This window comes from Haliaeetus leucocephalus, unplaced genomic scaffold (genome assembly GCF_000737465.1).
Source record: "Haliaeetus leucocephalus isolate CR32 unplaced genomic scaffold, Haliaeetus_leucocephalus-4.0 Scaffold144, whole genome shotgun sequence".
In the NCBI taxonomy this organism is placed as follows: Eukaryota; Metazoa; Chordata; class Aves; order Accipitriformes; family Accipitridae; genus Haliaeetus; species Haliaeetus leucocephalus.
Window position 1 is genome coordinate 2468683 of NW_010972580.1, and position 18494 is coordinate 2487176.

Genomic DNA, 18494 nt, shown 5'->3' on the forward strand with positions numbered 1-18494 from the left:
AACTGAAGGAGGAAATTTTTCCTTTCAGGAGTTTATTCTTTAGGACAGGTGGAGAAGCGTCCAATTCGTGAAGCATTGCTTCTTGGATCAGGTTAAGTGTGTGTCCTCCACAAGGCTGCCCCTGAGGAAGGTCATATTCATTCATTTTCACTCTTCAAAGAGAGAGGTAGAATGGCTCCCGTCTGTCTTGTTAATGTGTAAAAATAGGAACATCTTCATTTCACCTTGCAGGAGAGTAGCTGTGACTGGTTTATTGGCACTTCATGTGGAGATTGTACTGATGGAGAGCAGGAGCTGAGGTTTGCATTTGGATTCAGCTGTGGTGGTGAGTTCTTTACTCCAGGTCTTGGTCTGTAAATGTTCTTGATTTTTCAGTGTTTAGCAGGGTAGATTGTCATCAGGTGGGGAGAAGGCAGTTGGTAACATGACCAGGAGGAGATGGTTAGTATGATAATGTCTGATTCCCTGCTGTGTTTCGCTCCAGCTGGGAACTCTATAGGGAATAACCCAGAGTAGCTTGCTAAGTGGGGTACGCCAGGTCTAGCTTGTGAAGCTCAGGCTCCTTGAAAACACATTTATTCTAAATACCTGGAAACAGTTAAAGGTTCCTGAACTGTTTCTCCTTTGAATGTGTTGTCCAGTCCTTTTAGAAAGCAGAAATTTGGAGAAGAAAGGCCTCTGGACTTCAGACAAATGTGAGATATCATGAGCTCCCTTCCAGAACTGAAGCCTCCCAGCAGAAGTGGAGGAAACCAGGTAGTCTTGCATTGAGCATACTCGGGATTTGGGACAGGATAAGCTTCGCTGTCCCAGAGTACGCCAAGGGAATGGGTAACCGCATTTCCAAATATTTTCAGGCTTTTTTTTTTTCCAGCATACTATCTTAGGAAAGGACAGAAATAGTGCTCCTATAAAATTCATCTACACTACTTGCTGAAATGCTCATTTTTTCCTGGTACTGCTGGATCTGTTTATGCAGCTCCTAGTCTTCAGTGTCACAGTCACTTAAGCAGTGGTTTGAATGCCACCATGGTCCCTTGAGATGCCGGCCTCCCTGGGCCCTAACCACAACCTTCCCTGTAATCACCTTTTCCCAGGCCATGGTATAGCTTGTTGCTATGTCAACTTGATACCAAAATATTTGTTAATGTAAAATATGAGCAAATAAGAATAAATGGGTTAACAAGCTGATGCAATAGAAACCACTGCACATGAAACAAGTACATGCGTGGCGCTTGTGTGCTGTTCCAGAACAGATGAGAACCAGACAAGTGAAGTTGTCCCAGAACAAAAATGTCTTGTGGAACCAGAAATAACCACTCCTGCTATGTCCTGACACCCTCCTTGTGTGCATTAGAACCTGAAAATCCCCTTTGCTAAAGGAGGAACTTGGAAACTCTTGGTTACCTTTACTCAAGGAGGTCCTTCCCAAAGCTGATGCCTTCATCCTCCTTTCCACTCGGTGTGTTCAGGGGTAACGTTTGCATTGTGAACATGAGATTCACATCTTACACTTTTATGATGGCATGTTTTCTCCTGGACTCCCTTCCTACTCCCTCCTCTCAAAAATAAGTAGCTCTATAGTAATTCTGCTTTCCATAAATACATAGTGTGTGGTCCTGACTTGAATCCTCACCATGCCTGTCTGTAAGTGGTGGTTGAGCAGGGGCTGGGAGAGGAATATGGAGGCTTGGGTTGAAGGTTAGAAATGATCAGCCACAAAACACTGACCAATGCACAAAAGAAATGCAGCTAAAAACCTCTACTGCCTTTTTTATTTCCGATAATTTGTGTTATGCATAGTGTAGCTGAGGGGAAGGTGGCTAAAGGTGTGTTTTCCTCTCCAAGTCCAGTTCTGAAGCAAATATAATTTAAAATCTCCAAAGAGGTTGGCTATGCTACACTACTGTGGCTCTTTCTATTAGGGTAGTAAAGTCTAAACTAGGAACAATGTCTTCTGGATTTAATATTGCTTGGGTGTGGGTGTGTTGCATTATATTCAGGAAATGCTGGCACGGTTAGCTGTCATGTCACTTGTTCTTCTGTTGTTGATCTCTGCCTAGTGCTCTGTGTCTTGTCCAAAACTGGACATCTGGATGGTATGGATGTATATGGATTCTTGCTGATTTTTTCCCCAAACAGTTTTTATTACGTGAATCTGTTGGCTTGAATTTTTAGGCTCCGTAAATGTCCTTTCTGGAGCTAAAAGGCAGGTTGGTAACAGAAGCCTCGTGCTTGCATGGAAATGCAAAAGAAAGTTGTGGTGTGTGTAATACAAAAAAAAAAAAAAGGTTATTTGTTGCTCCTCAGTTGCATTGTTTCTTCAGTGGCAAGACCAGATCTGCGCTTTGGAGCAGAGGAAGCGCAGGTGGCGGTGTGCCATTTTCCGTGCTTCAAATTAAGGGCCAGTTAAAGTGTTGCAGCAGTCATCAACACACCCTGGGCCACTATTAAAGCGGCTGTTGTTGAGCTCTCGCTGCATCGCCTTGGAGCCCAAGAGACCTGTAGCATCCTCTGCTTTGGCTGCAACTTTTGCTGCTTCTCTGGCTCCTCTGCTGGGGATATTTTCCCATGGAGCTGCTGTGCTGGAGCAGCAGAAAGAAGCCCCAAGAGGGACCAGGTCATGACTTGAAAGGAACTTTTAAGTAGTTGATCTCAACGGAGTGCGACTCTGCAGCATCCTTGCGTAGGTTGCAGGCACTATCTATCTCCCTAGCTCTTGCTTCGCTTGCCAGATGCTGCAGGTTTCTCTCTGAACCCAGCTGTCTGGACAGCTGCTGTCTCCAGATCGCTCTGAACCATCTTGGTCCCAGGCTGGCGTGGGGTGCCGCTCTGTGGTGCTGCTGTGCAGTGCTGCTCAGCCTCACCAGGGGGAGTGCAGGATGCTTCCCCCCACCGCTCAAAGTTGATGGCTGGCTTCTGGCCACTTCAAAATTTCAAATAAAAAGCTGTAATAATGATTGGCAGCTATATATGCTGAGAGCCTGTGGTCCTGTCTTCTCTTCACGGTTATCTTACCCCTAACTGTGGGGTCTGAACATCCTGAACCCTGGTAACTCCATACGTACAGATTGCTGGTTTAGACTGCTGGTCAAGGGAGGCTGCTGGCAGCTGGAATGAGAGAAGACAGCCCTTGTGCTTAAAGATGGAGATTTGAAGTGAGAGTGTTGCAGTAAGAAGTCACTGTGTCTGCTCAGAAACAGGATTTTTGCGTGTGTTGCCCAAAAGGTATATTAAGGGTATGGGTGATTCAGAAAGGAGGGTTCCAGTGCCAGTGGCATGAAACTAGGTCTCATCATAAAATCAGCTGGATTTTAGCTAAACATTAGGGACAAAGAGACAATGTTTGGGGCTTTTTTTTGTTTTAATCTGTTTTAGAGAAACCTCATAGTTGAAGATATTTTAAGCTGGGGTTTCTATAGTGCTGCTTCTTCTGGTACGCCCTGGGAAAGTGTGCACCATCATTTGTGCAGGGCTGTGCACTTTTGAAATGTATCAGGCAGATAAGATAAGCTCAAAGCCTTTAAAACCTCTTCCTATGTGTGTTACCACTAGGGTTTCCCTGTGTGCAGAGCCTGGCATGTTAATCAGGGAAGCAGGAGTTTGCCATTCTTCTTCTTTGTGTGCAGCAGCCATTCTGTGAAACGTAGCTGTATCGAACGTCTCTCTCCCCCTGCGTGAATCTGATACTGATCAGATTCGCTTCCCCCCCCGCCCCGAACTGTGGTTGCCTGGGTCAGGTTGCTGCAGCCTGTTCGGTAATATATAGCCTGGTTGTTGGTTTCTGCTCTCAAAATCAGAAAACGATCGTGTAACAAGCTGGAGATCTCGCACCTCTTGTGCTCGCACATTCTCCCTCCGTTTCTGCTACATCAATGAGTTTCCTGTGCCCATGTGAGAAGGGGGTAAGTAGAGAACGGTGAGTGCTATTGTCTTTAGACAAAATCCCAAATTTCAATTTTGGGGAGGGAAGGAGAGAAATGGAACATCATTGTTCTTCTTGCTTAATGTTCTCTTTTTAACTGAAAGCCCAACATTTAAAAGCTGGGGGTTTTTTCTCCCTCCCCAACCCCCAAAATCGTCTGGTATAGTTAAAAAGGCTTCGTATCTGATTGCCCTGCTGTGCAGAAAAGAGCAGCAGCCTGCCGAGGTGAGGGAATCGGGAAGTGAAGCCAGCAAGAAACAGGAAGCGAAACCGAGGAGTCTGCTTTCATTTTCTAAGGCGACCTTAGGAAGGAAGGGGCCGCAACCCGAAGAGCATCACAAGACCCTCGCCGCAAAGCAGCGACTGCTTGGGTTTTGTTTCATGACAATGAATGCTGCAGGGCTGCTCAGGAAGCGGCTTTTGTTGTGGTGTCGATCTGCTGCCTTCGTGTTGGTGTGAGGAGTCGGCAGCACCTGCGTGATGGGGACGGTTGAAGCACTTGGTGAGGCTGAAACCCACTTGGAGCCTTGCCGGGGTCTCTGTCTGTATGGGGTCCCTGCTGTGCTGGCAGTGTAAATCTCCAGGCAGTCCCCACAGACCTGCCCTTTAAAAAGCCCTTAACTAAACAGGAGAAATAACTTGTCTGACAGGAGGGACATCAGGCTCCTGGGGTCATCCGACATGTCTTTTCCCTGAGATCAGGTGTGACTGCAGCCAGCTTTGCCAGGGAAGGAGAGCTGTGGAGATGCTGCCTGGCTGTTGGTGCATACCCAGAGCCCCGAAGGACTTGTTTTGAGGGAGGAGGACCACAGCGACCTGGGTGAAAAACACATCTCTGTATGTACCATCTGTTCTTCCTGGGACTCCTATGGACTACCCATAACCATCTTTTTCCCCCTCTTCAATCCTTAGCTCCTGTTTGCATGGCTGTGTCTGGATTCTCCCAGACAGAACATGCTCAGCGGGAGCTGATGTTATCAGTCAGTGACGGAATAGGGGCTCTTGTTGTTCATATCAAAGGCTGTTGCTCTGATGTGTGGGCTCTGCTAGTTTCTGTGCCATGTGGGCTCTGAAAAGCCTATTTCCCGTAGCATTTGAAAGACATGGGGTTCCTGAATGCTTACCCTTTCAAGCTAGTCTTACAAATCGTGTGTGGAGGAAGGAGGTAAATAATAATTAAAAAGACTCACCTGGTTTCACTACATTAGGCTCTCCAGCCTGCCAGGTCTTGTTGGGCTCATTCATTTGTATGGACTATGCTGTCCAGACATCACAGCTCAGCAGATGGGGGTTGATCCAAACCAGACCTTGTATTGTACCAGTGAGCCCAGCTCTGATGCTGGTCCTGCCCATTGCGCCGGCTGCAGTGAACTGAGCCGGCATCTGCTTGCGGAGGCAGGGCATAATATTTATTGATACAGAGGGGGAAGCGAGTAAGCCACAAAATGTATGCAGGGCAAAGGGGTGGATCTAATTCATAGGACAGTGAATTCCCTTTGAGAGTGGTCTGGACTCCATGTGGAAGCTGGCGTGCGGTTACAGCTGGGGTGTGTAGCTCACAGGAGTAATGCTGGCGTGCGATTTGAAATCCTGGGTTCAGTCCCCAAAGGACCGGTCTGCCTCAGTCGTAACATTACACACATGTATCCAGGAATACTTTCTTGATCCTGCATGGGCAGAAGCTCTTTCCACAGTAACTGGGCAGTAAAAGGCAGACCTGACCGCTACCCCCACCTCCCCAGGCCCCTGGGAACACAGGACAAGACAGCGAAGGCTCGGAAACCTTGTATTACAAAAATAAAAGAGCGCATGGCGCAGTGTCACGCATGAAGCTGCCGTGCCAGGCTCCAGCGCAGAACGTACCAATCAAAGGCAAATATAAAAAAGACAAACACTGTTAAACAGTCATAGGGCAACATCCTTAAGGCTGAACAATCCCAGCTGAACTGAGCTGATGTAAACCAAGGACCCTCTTTATTCAGAGTCCCAGCAAGGCAGGATTGGTGTGGCGGGAGCTGGGAGCTCTGCTGTGACTTATAGGCTGGGTTATAAGATCCAGATCATCTCCTTTTCCATGGTGGCAGGCCTGAAATGTATGACTGGGGCTGGGGTTCCCGTGGGGGCAAGTCCTGGTCTGACCTCATCAGTAAGAGGGGCCGGCAGAGAGAGGGCTTCAGGTCTGGGGGCTATACCCCAGTCACCTCTGCCCTGTCCTTATGGCCTGTAGGACCCCTCTAAACATCGTCCAAAGAGGACTGGGCTGCCTCCCTTCCCTTTCTGCCCACAGGCCCTTGGGTCCCCTTTGCTTTACATCAGCTCAGTTAGCCCCCGGCTCAGCACTGCTCCGTGCCATCTCTGCTGGGCTCCAGGGAAGGGTGGGCTGGTCCCACTCACGCCGACTTGGTCCCACTCTCCACCTCCTTGTGCACCCACAGCTCCTTGTGCTGCTTGCGCCCAAAGCCCTCGTCGTAGTTGCCTTTACTCTTGAAGAGCTGCTGGAAGTGGGGCTTGCAGTAGAATTCCCCGTGGAGTGCCGCGTAGCTGCCCAGGCTGGGGAAGGAGAGCAGGGTTAGCTGGGCACGGGGACTCAGCCGCAGGTTGGGGGGGGAGCGTGTGAAGTTTGGGGGCACTGGGATAGGGGAGGAAGGAGGAGGGAACCTTAGGAAGGTCCAACTGTTCCCTTCGGCCAGCTAAGGATGTTAGGGGCTGCTGAGGGGTCTGTAAAGGGCGGGGGGGGGTCCTGCAGGGCAGCTCAGCCTTGGCTCTGGGTCATCTAGGGGGAAGCTCTGGCTCAGCTCCATGTTACCTTGGGGCTGCTCTCAAGAAGGGGAAAAACCTCTTCTTCCATACCACATGGGATTTAGCTGAGACTTGGGACCAGGTGGGCAGATAAGCCCTTTTTTTTTTTTTTGCTGTGACAAATGGGCTGGGGGTCTTTAGCTACCCAGCAAGAAGAAGGGCTGTGATGGGTGGGTGCATGGAAGGGCATCCCGCACCCAGGGTGGGCAGAGCCGCAGTGACACCCGTCCACCTCGCTGTCAGCAAGCTCCGCAGCAGCCTCCCGACCCGGCTCACCTGAGCTTGGTGTGGCAGTGCTTGCAGCAGAAGCAGGTGTTGTGGAAGACGAATTTATCCGCCACCAGCCGTTCCATGGGATAGACGGTTTTCTGGCAGGCAGTGCACATCTCCTTCACTTGTGCCTTCAGGCTGAAGGACTGGGCAAGGGGAGACCAAAGGGAGAGAGGATGAGGAAGAGGTTTGGGATATCCTGTGCCTGGCTCCCACCACAGCCCTCTTCCCTAACATCCATGCTGCCATTTGCTGGAGCATCAGTTGGAATTAAGCAGCCCCATCTCCCCTCGCCCTCCCTGTACTGCTCCAACTGATGCTGGGCTGGATTGGTGCTTGGGCCTCAGGCTTTCAGTCCTTCCCCCCTTGCCGTGAATCAGTAGGATGTGGTAAAATGGCAGGTACCTTGGAGCGCTGCACTGTGCTGCCTCCTGAGTTGTTCTTTGCCTCCTAAGAAGAGAAAGAGAAGCGAAATCAAAATGAGAGCCTGGACTGACAAACCTGGCGCTGAATTGCGCTTAAGGAGGAGCAGCGGAGGATTGGTACGGGCAGCTGAGCTGCAGGACCTTGGGGCACGCCAGCAGCCTCTGCCTGGCTGTCACAGGCACATGGTGACTGTCTCTGAGCTCACTTGCCCAGAGGCCATGACCTCCATCTAGTCCTCCTGTGTGTTCCTTCCTGCACTGTGGTGCTTTTCCCAAAGAGAGAAGGAAGAGAGGAAAATAGAAAAAGAGGAAAAACTGTTGACATATTGCAGAGAAGGAACTAGGCACCAGGAGTCTGTGGGACTTGCCTGGAGCCCTGGGGGAAGAGCAGCCAGCTCTCATCCAGCACTGCTCACTGAGGCCACTGTCTTGGACATAGGAGAATGTCATGGCTTTATTTCTTCGGTGGCCAAGGTATAGCTGACCTCTTCTGTGGTGGCAGCACCCAAGCACAGATCCAGGAGCTGTCACAGCGTAGGCATTGCAGAGCACAACCCTGGGGTGACAACTCTCCCTTGCTCCCAGCAGCCACTGATGAGTAGCTCTCACCGTTTGCAGGCATCGATTACTGTCCTTGGCTACCCAGTGCAACTGCCGTGCGTGTCTCAGCCCGCGGAGGGCTGGCACTAACCTCTCGGGAATAACAGCAGCAAAGCAGAGGAGCCCTGCTTCCACATCCCTGGGGGACAGTTTTGGGCCTGTGGCAGGCGGAGAGAGGGGGAGAAAGAGCTTTGTAGAGCTGCTGCAGCACAAACCTCTGGCAAAACTCCTGCTGTCACCTTTTCTTATGCATCTACCAACAGCAGCTCCGCTTTGATGCGAGATGCTGCTCCTGCTCCTTCTAGCCAACGTTTACGGGGCTGGAGAATGATAATTAACCCTTCTCTTGCTGGAGGTGTACAGGGCCTGTAGTTGGAGGGCAGTAGGCTGCCAGTTCCCCCAGAGCATGACTGGGGTGCCCCTTGCTCTCATGGAGCATGTTGTGCTGGTTCGCCCTCAGCGGATGTTTTGTTTCTGAGCTCCTCTGCTAGCCCCGTCACCAGCCCGTCACGCAGGAAACGCCTGCGCCGTAGGCAAGATCGAAAATCCTCCTCGAGTCCCCCACAGGCTCTGTGTGTGTGTCTGGAGGGCAGGAGGGGCAATGGGGCACGGTCAGAGCTGAAGACACGCTCCACGGCGTTCTGCAGCTTGGCAGGGGCAGATTTTACTCGGACCCTGCGGCTGCGGGAGGAGCAACAGGGCTGAGAGATCCAAACGCTGAGGTACCTGTACCTCTGCCCCCAGGATCTCGGAGCAGGGTCTCTGTACGCTTTCACATCTGCAGCTGCAACAAGTCATCTCCTCCCAAATTTCCTCCCCCTCGCTTGCCCCACGGTCCTGCTCCGTCCCCAAGCTGGCTGTTTGCACAGGCACCAACCGGGTCCCAGTCAGCCACCTGCAAAGTGTTTTAGCCTGCCTCCACACTGATGAAAATGCCCCCTTCTTCTTTCAAACGGTCAGGATCAAAGGGGTAAACATAACTTTAGCAAGTGTGGACCAGCCAGGACTGCTTTACGACAGACTGGCTTGCCCTCTGCGCTGTTCGTTCCCAAAGCTGGGGCACTGTGACCCCAGAGCATCACCCTGCTGCCTCCTTGTCCTTCCTCTCGCTGCTGGTTTGGCTCTGCTTGGCCAGCACTGCCCCTTATCTCTTCCCCTATGCTCATCTTCCATCCCCATTCCTCCCGCTTTGCGCTCCCGCATCGTTTCTCCTTTGTATTTTTGGAAACAGTTTGTCTAAGAGACGCACAGGAAACTCTCACTTTGCTGAGCTGCCTCCTCAGACGTTTCCCAGCTGCTCTCATTGACTGAGGTCAGGGACGTGATTTTCCTCTCACTCCCACAAGGCTGGGTGAGTAAGCCAAAGTCAACAGCGGGACATGGGCAGTGAGGAGACTCAGGCTGTGTAAAACCAGTTGCATCCCTCGGCACTGGTAAAACAACCGCAGGTGCTCTCCTGGGGGTTAGGTTTTAATATACTGTTTCCAGGCTCAGCTGACCAGAGCTAAGGAAAACGCTGCCTCTTTGGAGCTGGAATACATCCGTTCCCAAGGCTACAGGCAATCCACCGTTGCTCGTCACTTCTCGGCAGCCTTCTGGCTCCGATCAGGCACACTATCTATTTCATATCTGATATATCCTCCCTCGGGGAAGGGCCATATCCTGTCCCAGCAGGAGATGTTCTTGAGCCTTTGTGTTTTTCCATCTCCAATCACTCCAATCCTAAGCAGCTCGCATGGTCTCAATTGTGATCACAGAAAGCCATGGAAACACAAACAAACAGACAGCAACTCGAGACAAGAGCAGGGTGAGCAGCTCTGTACCGACCAGAGCCTGGATGCTGGCACTGCAGTGTGCTCAGCAAACAGCACCTTCTGCTGGAACATTCCTGTCCCCGGTTTTGTTGTCTGAGTAGCAGTGACCGTGCCTTTGATCACCCTAAAATGTCAGTCCGGAATACAGCTTCTGTACACACTCTCCATCCCTGAGAACCAAAAGCCAGTTTGAAATTCCCATACAAACCACAGGGGATGTTACGTACATGAGTTGGGGGTGGGCTGGCGGGTCCTGTGGCCTGGAACATGGTTCCTTCCCCTCCTCCGTCTGTTTAATCCTGAGCTTGAAGTTGGTGGGCCGATGTTCCCCGGGGAGGCGTCTAAGACAGACCTCTTGCAACACCTGGAAAGGAAATGTCAACAGGAGTGTGGCTAGTTTCATCACCCCAAACCCAGCAGCTGCACAGCTCTGCAGGAGCTGGTGCGTGACAGCAGCATGCTCAAAGCTTCCTCCATGGGGTCAACGCAGCCTCTTTGGTCTAGAGCTTTCCTGAGGGATCCGAGAGATTTAGGCACACCAGACTGGACTGGCAGAGAGAAGATGCAGGTCTGGAATACTGCTCAGTTTTAGGAAGCTGGCAGGTGAGCTGGGGCACTGAGCTTTAGTCCTCTAGTCCCATACAAAGATATTGGGCTAGGATGGGAGAGGGTCGCTGGAAATGTGAGCAGAAGGTGATGTGATGGCTTCTGCTCCAAACCCACGCGTGGAAGGCAATGGCCAAGCCGTTAGCAGCAAGGCTACAACTCCCAGCCAGAGCCGCTGTCCTGCCGAGGCAGCGAAACCAGCGTGTTTCACTAATATAGCCACTGAAGAACTTGTGTTGCTGGAGCAAGGACTGTGATTTTAGTCTAATTTTAGCCCAGAAAAGCCTTGCTGAACAGAGTGGATCACAGCTCAGCAGAGCGAGTGATGGGGATTTTGTCTTCTCTGGGGAGCCCACATCGCCTTTAGGCTGAGACCTGTAATCTGTGACCTCTGTGTGATGTGCTGAGTGCCTAGGAGGGTGAGTTTGACAGGTCTCAGACCAGTTTTAATGCAGCACAGAAAAAAAACTACCAGCATTACAAATCACCCCTTTTGGTAAAATTTTTTTTAAAACATTTAAAAAAAAAAAAAGGCACTGACAGATCCTCAGGGGTTTTTCCCCATTGCACCTTACCTTCAAAACACCCATAAAAGATCAGGCTTGCTGAGCCCTGTTTTGAATATGCAAGAGAGAGATGTGGGGTTGAGCAAATGATGCCGAGGGAGGAGCCGAGCAGGGAATAGGAGGGTGAAGGGGTGGCTGTGCAGCTCTGCAATGATGGGGGTGTGCTGGGGGGCTGGCAAACCAGCACACCCCTCCCACTCCTGTCTGGGGCTGCTTTCCTTTCCTGCTGAAACCTCTCATCCTCATGTTGTCACCCCCAAAACTTTCCTGGTGCCCAAGGGCTAGGGTAGACCCTGAGAAAGCCCCAAGGCAGAAGGCATGCCGGGGTGGAGGGCTTGGGGCAGGGGATATCACCCCAATACCAATCTCACAGTGACATTTGCAAACATGCCCGGGTTTGGGAGGTTCTTTGGCTGCCTAAGAAGTCCCAACACCCAGCAGCTGATACCAGGCTTGCACTGTGCGCAGCAAAGCACCCAAAGTTAGCGGCTGCTTTCGGAGTTGAGAGAGTTTTGCTCCAGGTCCCGAGCAGCGATGGGTGAGCTGGGCTCCCCCTCGCAGCCCTGGGGGGCTGGGCGGCCCTCGTCGTAAACATTTCACAGCCTCATCTGAGAATACGGCTCCTATTTTACCTAAGTCATTTCCCGTCTCCTCTGTGGTTTGCTTGTTATTTCCTGCTCGCCAAGCGGGGCGGACGGCAGCGTGCAGGCGGCTGCTGCCGTACCTGCCGTGTGCTGAGGGTCGGGGCAGAGCTGGCCGAGGAGCAGCCCCTGCGGCAGGGGCTCATGGCCCAAGCCCACAGTCCCTCTCTGCCTCCTGTTCCCTGAGACAGGACCTTCCATCTCATGTCTATGGGGTCTGTATGGTGCCTACAGCCCAGCACAGACCCTGCGGGGAACCTGAGGAACCCAGAAAACCTGGCGTCCCTACCCCACGCATACTTACAATGCGGATGCACAACCCTCCCCCTTTTCACCTGCCTTTCACCTTCTCCCCTGCCTTTGCCACAAACACTTCTCCAGCCCCAGCTTCCCTTCCTCTTCCCTCACAGCTCATCTTGTTCTCCTACCCCCGCCACCTTTTTTCCCTTGGTTCAGTCTCTCCATCATCCCCCTCTTGCCCTTTCCCATAAGCACACGCTCCCCGGCTCTTTCCACCTACTATTTGTTCCTTTGCTTCTCTTGCCCCCAAACCCTGTTCCCTTCAATGCCATCCCATTTATCCTACTCCATGGCTTGATGTTCTTCATCCAGCCCCATCCTCCAGGTCTCTTTCCTCTTAACATCCCTCTGCCTCCATCCCTCTGCCCATCCGTGCACATACCCTGCTCGCAGCCCCGTGCCCACACTCTCCCAGCCTTCGTTTCAAACGTGAGGTCCCCTCGGTGTAGCTGCCCTACGGGCATGTGAGTAGAAGTTGCTAAACATCCTTCCTGCCAAAGGACAGGAAGCAAAAGTAGAAATCTCAAAGGGGAAGGGTGTGCTGAAGTGATAAAGGAAACAGAACAAGTTAGAAACGGCAGGAGGGTTTCTAGGAGGCTCTCAGCTGCTGTCATCGGTCTTCCAAGGAGGCATTAGTCTGCACAGGATGGGATTTGAGCCCAAGGCAGTCAACTCAAGCCTCCGTGAGCAGAGGAACCCCGGTGGCACAGGCTTTGCTGAAGGACATGCTGCCACACTGATGTTATGAAGCCTTCCCAATTGCTAGGGCAACCCTCCAGTGTGCAGCAGCGGGGGCTCGCTGATTTTCTGAGGAGTGCAGAGGGCATCTGGGACAAAGCAAGAAAGCCAAGTCCAAGTCTCCACAGTGGAGGCTGAGCACTGTAACTGCTAGATCTGACTTCTCCAAACCTCTGTTCCCTGAGGCTCTTGGCCATCTATGCAGTCCGGGAAGAGCAGGGCAGAGGATTGTCCTCTCCTGGTTATGCAGCCAGCAGTTTCAGGTATTTGGCCCAGGACAAGGTGAGAACCCCTTTGCCTTACAGCCTCCGTTCTTCCTGCCTCTCCTGGGAGCATCTGATGGCTGGTGTGGACAAAAAAAAACTTTCTCCAAGGGATCAGGGCCTGTGCCATCTACCCAGGGAGACGGAGCAGCTTTTGATGGCAGCAGTGGTGGCCACAGCATGGCAGACACAGAAGGAGGTGGATCCTGGTGTGCTCCAGAGACGTGGGACCACAGCCAGTGGGATGCACTTAGTGCCCAAGCTGCCAGCTCTGCCTGCCCAGGTCATCACTGGCAGCTGCCGGTCCTGTTCTGGGTGGTTTTTTTGGTGATCTCAGCAAGTTAGTGTTCGACTCAGGACCTTGGGTTTGGAGCTTGTCTGGCATCCGCAGGGGACGTGTGCCTGCTGCCGCGTGAGAGCAGCTAGAGAGGTGCTGCGGCTCTGTCTTTTAGCACCGAACAGGGAGTGTTTTGGGGTAAGGAAGGCAACGTTCATCCCAGAAGCTCCTTGGTCACAGAGCTTTTGCCTAGCAGCCTCTCCCATTCCCCTCTCACCTTCCTGCCTGACCCTGGCAGCAGACGTAGGGAGATGAAGCATCTGGGGTGGTCCCTCAAGGAAATTCCCCAAACCCCCTGACGGGGATGTGCCTCTGAAGCATCAGGACGGGTGCAGGGAGCCTTTCTCCCCTTTTCCCCCTTCCCCTCACCGGCGGGGCCACCTGGGCTGCCCTCGCTGCCGAGCCAGCCTGCTCTCAGCGGGCCCCCAGCCCGGCGCTGGCTAATGGCCTCTCCGAAAGCCGATGGGTTTCCGGCACAGGAAAGCAGCGTGACTGCGGAGGGCGAGAGGCCCCTTTCTGCCATATGGTTCCCATTAGCAGCCCTGTGAAGTGTATGTTTACTGCTGGGATCGCTGTACCATTGCAAGAGGCTTTCCCAAAGGCAAAGCATGGCGGGGGGGGGGATCCAAGTCCTTTCCTCCTCCATCCCGGGAGGACGCGGAGTATCCCCAGCAGCGCAGAAAGGCACGGGCAGGGGCTCAACACCTCGGAGAGGCTGTCAGGCCTCTCCCCAGGGAAATCGTGGGCTAAGCCGATTGCTGGGGGGACTGATGTCCCCGACATCATGTGCAGGATTAGTGCAGCCTACACACACGGGATGGCCGCTGACCCTCCAGCTCCATGGCCTCTCTCAGCAGGACTGCGTGGGATGGAGATGAAGAGGAGCTGGAAGAGCCTGTCTCCCGAGCCTGGGAATCACCCAGCTCACCGGCCCCTGTTTCAGCAGCCTTGAGCCTCATGGCCAATCCACACCACGAAACAAAGCCTGGTGCGGAATCGGCGTCAAAGAGGCCAGCACCAGAACCGGGCACAGCACCGCCAGGGAAGGGGGCATGGCATCCCCGGTGCTGCTTCAGCTTCTCAAGCGTGGAAAGAGACAACGAGATGCAGTTTTGGGGGGATGATGGAGTGAGCCCAGTGGTCACGGTTCCAGCTTTAGCCATGGAAGACCTTAATTCAGCTTCAGATCTTGGCTCCTTCTGTGGCTTCGAGCCAACCACTTGACCTCACCAGTATTTGGGACCCAGGGCAGGTCCCTGATGTAGGGTGAAGGACTCCAGGGAGGAGCAGCCGGGACACCACTACCCTGTTCATCAGGTTTCTGGAGAGAAGCCCCACCACACGGACCTGTCACAGCCTGCACCCCACGGCATGGAGCTACCTTCCACCAGCCTGCCCCACTAATCCGCTTTCCGTCCACGTTCCGCGCCCGGGCTGCCTCTTGAAAGGCTGCCAGTGGGCAGGAAATCTGCAGCCGAAATGCTGAAGGATGCTGACAAGGAATAGTTGTGGGGAGGAACAGGGCTGCCTTTGTCAGGGCAACAATGGAGGACCCGCAGAAGCGAGGAGGGAGCCCGAGGGAAGCCCCTGCCCACCCGCTCTGGTCTCCCACCTTTGTCCCTGCCTCGGCTTGCCTCCCCTGAGGAGGAGGTGCACGGCCCTGGAAGGACCAGGGCCAAGGGGGACCGGGCTGGTCCCCAGCCCCTGCCTCCCAGCAAAGGGGCAGACAGGGCAGGAGGATGCTGCTGGGATTCATCCGTTTTCCAGAAGTGGAAACTGAAGCACGGAGCAGCCCATTCCTGGGACCGCGGCCGTGTTTAATGGCATCCATTAAAAATCATGGTCTGAAGGGAGTCTCTGCTCCCTGGGATCTCTTATCTTGCTAGGAGCTCAGATAGAGCAGACAAATGCAGCAGAAAGCCTGTTGGGAGGATGAGAAGAGCCTCTTTTCCAGGCAGAGACAAATCCTCAGTAGTGCCAGATGACAGAGAAAGCGGCAATGGCCAAAAATTGCAGCTTTGAAGGTTCAGGTTGGACATTAGGCAAAACTGCTTCACTGGGAGAAAGACTTGGAAGCTCTGCAGCGTGGTACTAATTAAGTGCAAAATAAACGTAGTGCAAACAAGCACAATAGGCAAATAGCAGTTCATGCTCCTTCCCTCCCCTTTTCAGTTTTTCCGTAGTCTCTTCCATAAACCATGTTCCACCTGGAAACCTCACCTTCTGGTTTCCCACATAAATGTAGATCCATTTACCATTATACTGGCATTATGTTCCTAGTTCTTCTCCCACCATAATATTTGCCTCTCAGAGAGATTCATAAAGAGTAATCACATTCCTTATCAGTCTTTTTTTAGCAGGAGAAGGCAATTCCTTTTAATTTGTTCTCATAAGGTGGGTTCTCTGTTCCTACAGCCACCTTGGTGGCCCACTGCAAGTAGGTGAGCTGGCCTGAATGCACCACACTGAAGGAGATCTGAGACCTTTGTATTCTGGTACAAATACTTCTCTGCCACCCCGAAAACATCTGGCCTGATGTGCTCTTCCTCTGTCACCTCTGCCAGAAATCCTAGATGCTCTTTCTTCTTCAGTGCCTTCCACTTCCAAGGTCCCTCCAGGCTACAGCAACTTCATATTGCAACTCCCCAAGTGCCTGCTCTGGCACAACTCTCCTTTAGCCATTTCTAGAACTCCAGTCTCACCTTCCTGTTTGCTGATCTGCTTTTTCTCACCATGGGCAGATCTCCTGACTTCTAAAGGGACTGTTAACAAGTTCAGTCCCTAGATCTCTCCTTGTGGAAGGATCCAAGCGTCCTTCCATTTTACTGTCTCTTACCTATCCTCTTCCCTGTCTCCACCGAAAATAATAATTTCCTTGGGGCACTGTATCAAGTGCTTTCCTTAGATCCATGAGCCTCTGTTGTTTCAGAAGTCAGTTATCATACCCAAGGAAGATACTGAGCCAACTTGACATGATATGTGGTAAAACCACAGTGCATTTTATTCTGCTTCCCAATACCATGTCTTTGATGAGTCTTCCAAAACCTATTCTAGAAAATCACCTTTTATTGTACTCCGATTAATGGACCTGTAATTGCCTGTAATTTCCTCTTTCCCCAAACATAACCTGTAAATGTTATGTTGGCTAATCTCCTCTTGTGGAATATCACCTGTAAAAAAAAACCAGACTTTGGACTGGCATTTCCTATGTGGATTAGCCCATCTCCCGAGCTCTGAGAGAGCCCCTCCTGAGAGCTTCTGCTGTTTCACCATCTGCAGACACAGCAAGAGCAGGAGTCCTGTTCCAGGCACCCCAAAACACAGCACAACCACTTTCCGTGGTCCCTGCCTCCGCACCACCCCTGCGCGAGCTGCTGTGTCCTCCTGCGTTTGCTGTCCAAATGCAGATTGTGTCAAAAAAAACCCCCACCAAAATCATATTCCTAGATTAAATCTCTCAAAAGATCATTCTTATTGAGCTGCCCTGTCCATTTTCAGCCTTCACCTCCATCCTCCCTTTTAGGACCCAAGATGCCATACAGCCCAGTATAGGATCTGGTGCTCTGCAAGGCCAGGGGATTTCAGCAGAGCAACGAGTGTGCTGGGAAAAGCAAGCCCTGGAGAGGCACATCAGAGGTTGCTGAGGCTCCGTGTGTCTGAAAACCCTTGAGCTGGCCATATGGAGAGGGTTATGGGCACACCAGAGGAGTCAGAAATATGTCTAAAGTGTGCTTAATATTGATTGCAATAATCCCTTCACCCAGATTTAATGTTTTTCCATCCCAGAGCTTTTGCTAACAGCTAGGTAAGCTCTGCAACACCCCCAGATGGCAGATAAAAATTACTTAACTGGAAAGTGAAAGGCCAACACCTCTGGGGGAAGATGGCAGCTGTCTGACAATGGACAACAACCATGCAAAAGCTGAGGATGGGCAAAAAGGAAAAGAAAAACTCCATTGCCATGTAGGACTGGAGGGGGTAGTTGTAGGCTCACAGGACTGACTCGCTGAAGGAAACCAGAAGAGGAACTCCCCTCCCTAATGAGATGTCTCGTGAGATTTTTGTTGACCAAAAAAGGTCAGGAACCTAGTTTTAAGTTGTATGAAAAAGAAGATGCATCCAGTCACTTTGCAAAGCCCAAGAGGCTGGTTCTGACAGACCCTCACTTCTTAACTGGGCATTTGCTTCTTGTAGGGCTCCCATTTAAAAAGGACGTTAATGCTGGAGCTGTTTCAGACTAGGCTTGATCGGTTGCCCTGCAATTATTTTGTGATCTACATTAATAATGCTGCAGATGTGCTACTCCTGGCTTTAAATACACAACAGCTCAGCTGGGGCACCAGATGTCTTCCCTGCGAGAGCCCTCACACGAAGTCTTTGGTGGACAAAGCCCGTTTTCCAAGGCATGATCCAGGCTACTGAATTATCATGTTCTTTCAAAACTAATGCCCACCTCATGAAAAAAAAATCAGCAGAAAATCAATCAAAAATATGACCTACAAGGTAGCCTAGCTGGTCTCAAGTGATCCCAGGGGATTAGAAAGATCAGACTGGCTCAAAATATGGTAATTACAGCACCGGACTGGGACTTGGGAGACCTGAGCTTGATTCCCAGCTCTGCTGCTAATTTTGGGGTGACAGTGGACGAATAATTTCATTTTTTCAGTTCCTTTCCCCCCTTCCCCAATGAAAACAGAGCTGCTCTCCTTTGTGAAGCCCTAGGAGATCCCTGGCTGTTAAGGGTTATGTCAGAGCTCAGGGTATTTGTGTTGTTATTAAATCTCACAGTCATGCAACAGCCTCCCCAGGGAAGTGATGAAAGACCTGTCGCTGCAAAGGTTTAAAGCCAGGCTGGATGAGGCGGTAGGAGACACACCACTGAGAATTAGCAGGCATTAATGAAGGGGGATAAGGGAGTCGGGATCTAACAGGTTTTCTTCCATCTCTCCTCTTTCTGATCAGCTTAATAAAATGGATCTGTCCAGCCCCCCTCCGGCATGTACTGCAGCACACAACAAAGAGGGAATTACAGCCCAAACGGGCAGCGCGAGCCCTGAAACCCCGCACCCCAAGATGCCCACTGCAGCGGATCCGGCAAACACAGGCCTCCGCTCGCTCTTGTCCCCATCATCTGCTGGGTGCAAGCCCCTTGACCCCCAGCTCATGCTGGGCACGGGGTGCTCACCCACCCCCCCCCCCCCTCCCGGCGC

At 51.9% G+C, this 18494-nt stretch overlaps 1 protein-coding gene across 2 annotated transcripts in view; it reads right to left on the reverse strand.

Moving 5' to 3' along the window:
• Positions 1-5774: 5774 nt before the first annotated feature.
• The window catches only part of LIMD2 (LIM domain containing 2), a 13507-nt gene continuing 787 nt past the window's right edge, over positions 5775-18494 (reverse strand). The window contains exons 1-5 of one of the 2 annotated variants that reach the window (XM_010561374.1): positions 12329-12421; positions 10061-10197; positions 7400-7444; positions 7001-7140; positions 5775-6475 (exon numbers count right to left, since the gene is read on the reverse strand). In XM_010561374.1, coding sequence (XP_010559676.1) covers positions 6316-6475; positions 7001-7140; positions 7400-7444; positions 10061-10102 — 387 coding nt within the window. In that variant the 5' untranslated portion in view covers positions 10103-10197; positions 12329-12421 and the 3' untranslated portion in view covers positions 5775-6315. Of the gene's footprint in view, positions 6476-7000; positions 7141-7399; positions 7445-10060; positions 10198-12328; positions 12422-18494 lie in introns of those variants that run through there. The other variant, XM_010561375.1, reaches the window with a different exon arrangement.